Below are 6,468 nucleotides of genomic sequence, written 5' to 3'. Positions count from 1 at the left end.
CTCGTTATGATATATTTGCTATTGGGAGATTATATGATTTACGGACGTCATGCACTTATTTATGAAATGTTGTGTTGTATTGAATTCTTGAGATTTTGCAGGCTACGGTAGGTATTTTATTACTATACGTAGTATGTATATTTTGGAAACTATACTTGTTTTACGGTAAGGGGTTATAAAATTTTCAGAAAGGTTTTTATAAAACTTTATTTTCAGGCCCCACTCACCCTTGTTTTTCGCCCCTCCAGGTTTTAGCAGCTGTACTTTCGTATCGACGAAGATTCTTGGCAAATCTTGGTATAAGTGGTTACCTTCGTTGGTACGATTCTTATCCTACCTTACTGTACTTTACTTATGCTCTGACATCACGTGTGAAATGGGTTCATTCCCACTCACAAGTGCACTCTTGCATTTAGGTGCTTTTAGGTTTAAATTTATCCATATTTTCCACATCACTACACTTTATGGCTTCGTCACCCTCTGGGTGTTGGCCAACACAGCTCGATTCGGAGTCCAAGTGGACATTCCGGGTCGGGGTGTGTCATCTATCATATGCATTGTAGTAATATATGCATCATTCTCATTATCAAAAGTCATCTCCAACGAAAATATCACCAACATTGCTTGTAAATTCTTCTTTTTCTTCATTTTGACCCAAGACTTCAAAGGTTTCGGAATCTGAATCCTAGTGTATACAATCAACTGGTTCTTTGGCATCACTGGAAGATGGAGTATGAAACTCATCATCTTGGTATTCCATCTGTATAAGCATCAAATTAGTTAATATTGAATTAAATTGAATAATAATCCTAAAAAGCATATATATTGACACCCTATAATAATCCTAAAAAGCAAATAAAAGGGAGCTGCATACCTTTTTGCGGTCGAGGAAAAATAGCAAGTCTATCAATCTGTTGGCGTAAGTTTCGATAAGAAGAATGAAAAACTCAAAAGATGCGTGCACAGTTGTAGATAATATCTTTTATTCAAAAAAAAAAAAAAAAAAAAAGAAGATGCATGCACAATTGTCTGTTTGTATTAAAAAATAATAGTTTTAAGTTTGGCAAAATATAAGAAGAAGAAAGAATAAATATGGAAGTAAATGAGTAAAAGTAGGATTATCTCTCCTATTAATTAAGGCAAAAAAAAAAAAAAATTAGAAAAAATAGGCTTACATGTGGTAAGCATTGGATGGGTTGGTGAGCAAAACCTATAGTTAGTGTGGGTGAGCAATAATATACCCAATATTGAAGGCATGGAGCATTTTCGCTCACCACCATAAACCTTGATGTATGCTCACCATACACCTGATCATTTGCCACGTGTCCTTTCACTTGACCTTGGTTAATTTTTTTTTTCAAAATTGAAAATATAATATTTAATGTGAAAGTTAATTGGAGTTAAGTGAAGAGACACATAACAAATGATTAAGTGTATAGTGACAAACATACACTATAATTATGATGATGAGCAAAAATACTCTCTTGAAGGCAACATCCAATAGGTGAATAGGGGATTGAGTGGTGGTGGTTGCTGGGTGAAGTCGTGGAGGTGAAAGGGTGGAGAGGTGGTTATGTTTTTAAAATAGGGATATTTTAGGAATAAGAATGGGTGGGAAGAGAGGATAATAGACAAAGATAGTAGACATTTGTAAATATATCGTTGCCTTAAAAAAACCTTTAAACTTTCTTACCGTCACGGCAGGCAACCGTACTCTTAACAGTGACTCCCTTCTCTTCTATTACAAGCCATTTTTGTAAGGTCAAGTTCCACGAACGAGCTCGTATTAATTTGTTATATAATTCTCTTATTTGGTTGTAACTAATAGACAAGATCACACCACATGCACATATCCCTTTTTTCCACTTAAATATTTGAAATACATGTCTCTAATGTAAGATAAATTTCGGTAAGATAGCCTATTAGGTCGTTTCCAACCGAATGAACTATGTGTAGCTCCCGTTCAGATTCAGACCATATTTATACACCATCTCCAACCGAAGTTAACTCTCTTAATAATTTATTATTTTAAATTTGTTCTTTAATTTTATTAGTTAATTAAATTAAACTATCATATTAAAATAAAATTTTCGAACATATTTTGAGTGTCACTTGAAGATGTGAAAAATTTATGGACCTAGCTTCTTTGCCCTCCCACTTCGCATACACTCCTATCCCCTCCTATTTGTGCGCTCACAGTTAAGTCACGTCAACATTTTATATTACTATTGCTTTTTGTCTTATTATCTCTATAAAAAAATCAATTTAAAATGTTGACGTGGCTTAACCGTGATAGCACAAAATAGGAAGGAATAAGAGTGTATGGAAAGTGGGATGGCAGAGAAGCCGGGTCCAAAAATTATACAATAGTACTGTATCACCACGTCATCCGTGATACTTCCCTCAAAATCTGACATCTGCACAATTTATTAACAGTTGGACTAAACATATATTTTACTCTTACAAAATAAAAAATAAAAAAAAAGGAAAAAAGCAAATAATTTTGCAGCGATGGCTGGCGCCCGTCGGCCTTCCCTTTCTTTCTCCGACCTATTTTTTTTCTCTCTACAACTCTCAACTACTATTAAATTCGTAAAAAGTAAGGTTAAATCTCAATCGATGAGAACTGTTGTGTTTGGCTCATATACTTATGAGTTGGCAACAATTTTGATAGTGTAACTTTCTGAGTGCTATAGGGAAATGGTAGTAGCTACTTTGTGTTTGGCTTTCGGTTGTGGCATGGAAGTCTTGTTTAAAGAGAAGACATGGTGACTGCCACAAGCAAAGTTGGAAGCAAGCAAGACTTGACTTTGTGGTTGCTTGCACACAATTGTGCATGTTTTATTTTATATGCATTAAATGAAAAATGGAGAAAAGTTGTACTTTATAGACTAGGTATAGACTTTGGTGCATGCTAGGTAGGCTAGGTGATAATTATGTCATGTGAACTTAAGACTTTTTGGTCTTATTTGTTGGCATAGTTGCTAGTGTATGCCTATAACTAGTTGCAATATTTGTGCATTTAGTAATGCATTGAGAGAGCATCCGGAGGAGAACACAAAGGAGAGAAAATAGAGTGAGAGTGAGAAACTCTTGGGGTAGAGTGAGGTTCTTGGTAAAATTTTGTGAGTGTACAAGGGATTGGGGTTTGGGTTATGTCGATTTAACTCAAGTGTATCTTGTACTAGTTATTCTCATAGTGAAGAGCAATATCTCTCCGAAGACGTAGGCAGGTTTTTGCCAAACCTCGTAAATTTCTCAATGTCTTTATTTCTTGTAATTTAAACTGTTCAACTGTGGGTCTGTAGTTTGGTGAGATAATTTGAATCTCACTTCCGCACCGACGAACGGCCAAGGCACAACAAGAACTGTATTGATGATTTTGTGGATTTTGCAATCTGCGTAAACAAATTGATAGCCGTAAATAGAAGAGTTCCAGAGGGGGAAGAAGGAAGGCTAGGTTTTGGAGAAGAAGGAAATCTGGGTAACATGGGTTTTGGAGAAGAAGGAAGGCGGGGTCACATGGGGTTTGGGGATCATTCTTTTTCTTTAATTAATTCTCTAAATTAATTAGACAAAGACATCTATGTTTGGGGTTTGGGGAAGAAGGAAGGCTGGGTATGGGGAAGAAGGAAGGCTGGGTATGGGGAAGAAGGAAGGTTGGGTTTTGGGGAAGAAGAATGGCATCGGAGAGGGAGGGGCGGGCTGGCTGGCTAAGGGCTGGTTTGGTATTGCTGTGCTTTGAAAAAAAGCTGCTGTGAGAATAAGCGGCTGTGCTGTGAGAATAAGCGGCTGTGAAATAAAGCCAGTAGAGTGTTTGGTAAACTTTTTTGTGAAAGTGCTTTTGGAAAAAAAAGCAGGATGATAGTGTGTCTTTTCATTAAAGGAGCACTGTAGCTCCGTGTGCTTTGAAAAAACTGGCTTTTTTTCAAAGCAGCAAATAGCAGCTTCAACTTTTCCTTTGATTTTCAGCTTATTCTCACAGCAGCTTCCAAAATAAGCCTTTTTTTTTCAGTTTACCAAACACAAAAATGACCCTCAGCTTTTTTTCACAGTGACTTTTTTTAAAATCACCTCAATCCCAAACGGGGCCTAAGTATGGCTGGATTTTAACCCGGTAGGTCCTATGTATTTTGATCCAGATCTCTATTAGAGATGGATTTTATGTAAAAAAAAAGTCATCTTTTAGCCTATAACCCTATATGACCGGCCTGATTTGGAGATGACTTTAGTGCAACCCTTACATAAGTTGAGACCTAAGGTTGAGTTGGACCAACACAGATATTCGATTCTTTTGCTACAAACCAAGACAATTATTCGATTCGATTTTGTTGGACTTCATCACTAGTTTTTTATTTTTTATTTTTTTATTTTAATTTTTATAGAATAATTTCGACGGTACAAGGATAATTTTATTGATAAATAAAAAAGAGGTACACCTAAGTAAGGGAATATAAACCAAACCCCTCATAATACAAGAAAGAATGATAAAAAAATATATAAAGAAGAAAAAAAGACATAAACCTTACTATTCTAGAAACAAAAACAACAAAAATACAAGGAAAAGATGGGGAGAGAGGGGTTAGGTTTCCTCACTAGCTTTGGGTCTGCAATTTTGCAATAAACTCGTCGATGTTTTTGTCAGAGCTTCCGCCTTCATCCACAGCTTTACGGGCCAATTCTTTCCATTTCGCAGCGTTCTTCTGTATTTCTTTCCCTCTCTCCCCCTCCATTACTTCACTTATACATTGTTTTACTAGTACTTGTCTTACAACCCCTTTCTCATCAGTTGGAGCTCTAACCCCTACTTCCCACACATCCATAATGTACTTGGCATTCGTATGCTGGTCACTCCACTGTGGCAATGCCACCATCGGAACCCCCAAACTCAAAGCCTCCAAAGTTGAGTTCCAACCGCAATGTGTGACGAAGCATCCAACCGCCTCGTGAGCCAAAACCTCCATTTGGGGGCACCACGAAACCACTAAACCCTTCTCGGATGTCTCCTCGATAAACCCTTTTGGGACCTTGGTTGCTTCTGATTCTCTAACCACCCACAAGAAACTACTTTTGCTCCTCCTCAAGCCCCAAGCCAGCTCCTCCATTTGTTCATCTTCGAGTTCTGCTAGGCTGCCAAACGATACATAAGCTACGGAACCTTTTGGCCTCTCGTTTAGCCATTTTATGCAAGCATCATTGTCTGATTTGAAGAGGTTGACACTGTATTCTTTGTCATCTTTGAGTCGCTTATTCAAGTAGTTGGACGGTATAGTTGGTCCAACGGTCCTCAATCGCCAAAGCTTAGCCATCCAATCGACCACCTAAGCAGAGAAATTAATAGCAATTAGTTTAATTTATACTTGAACTAATTAAAAATTAATCAAATCTATGGAACTGTGAGTCAAAATGAGTGAGAGAACTTCACAATGTACTCACTTGTTCTTCCAAGTCATAAAAGGTGTTGCACAGGGCCCAATCAGCTTTGTCGACATTCGACAACTGACCCACAAGCATTCTGTAGACAGCTGGGCAAGATCCACAATCGGAAACAAACGATGGCAAGTCCAAAGGATCAAGCGCTGGCAACCCGGGAAGCAAAATTTGAGACTGACCATCAGCAAGAGGAAGCTTCAACAGCCCTCTGTGGACATGGTAGTAGACATTGTCAACGGCACAAGACTGAGTGAAGAAAACTGCCCCTGCTATTCCAAGCTTCTTGGCAACATCCAAAGGCCAAGGCATGAATGCATCATAGACAACACAATCCACGGGGGACCCTGAATTCGAAAGCTTCTCAAGAAGCTTGGCCAAGGTTTTTGACCCCACTTGCCAGAACCTCTCCAAATAGATGTCTATGTTTGTGTCCCCTTTCCCAGTATCATCGAAGCCATCGGAGATGGTCTCCCAAGCTGCGCAACTCGATCCTGAACTGTGCATTGTCTTGTAGAGAAAGCGAGTCGTCACGAGTGTGACTCTCACTTCTTTGTGATCTAGAAGCTTGGCAAATTGGAGCATCGGATTAATGTGGCCTTGGCTCGGATAGGGTAAGATCAAGCAGTGAGCTTTGTAGGCTCTCAGCTGTCCTTTCTCCATTTTCTGCTCCAAACTTTGAAGCTTTGCACGGAAATGTGTTTGAATATTTAGGCGAAAATGTAGAAGCCAATTGTATAGGAGGAGGAAGATGTAGTGCACAATCGGTCCACGAAACTGCAGATGTTGTTTCCTTGGCAGGCAAGTCATACTTTATACATAGGATAATTTGGAAGGTTCTTGGTTTTGAACCAAAGTAATTTGGATACGTCTCTTTGATGCATATTTAAAAGGTCCAAAAAGAGAAATATGGTTCTTGAAAACCTATTCAAATCATGAAAAAGAAAACTTTTGTACTCATTGCCGTAATTAAAAAATGAAAAAAATAAAATAAAATAAGTTATTGTGAATACTATTTGTCATCGACTAGGCGACTTT

The 6,468-nt window shown here is 38.1% G+C and overlaps 1 protein-coding gene across 1 annotated transcript; it reads right to left on the bottom strand.

The window, feature by feature from the left end:
* Positions 1–4,390: 4,390 nt before the first annotated feature.
* On the bottom strand, positions 4,391–6,218 carry LOC114827404 (mogroside I-E synthase-like). The gene is made up of 2 exons (XM_070807163.1): positions 5,437–6,218; positions 4,391–5,321 (listed from the first exon to the last, which is right to left on the bottom strand). The coding sequence occupies exons 1-2, from the start codon at positions 6,091–6,093 to the stop codon at positions 4,596–4,598; spliced, it is 1,383 nt and encodes a 460-aa protein (XP_070663264.1). The 5' UTR covers positions 6,094–6,218; the 3' UTR covers positions 4,391–4,595.
* Between the last annotated feature and the right edge of the window lie 250 nt (positions 6,219–6,468).

The sequence above is a fragment of the Malus domestica genome, chromosome 10 (genome assembly GCF_042453785.1).
Source record: "Malus domestica chromosome 10, GDT2T_hap1".
Taxonomy (NCBI): Eukaryota; Viridiplantae; Streptophyta; class Magnoliopsida; order Rosales; family Rosaceae; genus Malus; species Malus domestica.
This window is presented reverse-complemented; position numbering and strand designations above follow the sequence as displayed.

Excerpts from the sequence above, each read along its gene's own strand:
- LOC114827404 (XM_070807163.1), bottom strand. The coding sequence starts at position 6,093 with ATGGAGAAAGGACAGCTGAGAGCCTACAAAGCTCACTGCTTGATCTTA. Across the intron at positions 5,322-5,436 it reads TTTATGACTTGGAAGAACAA|GTGGTCGATTGGATGGCTAA; the intron begins GTGAGTACATTG and ends TTCTCTGCTTAG.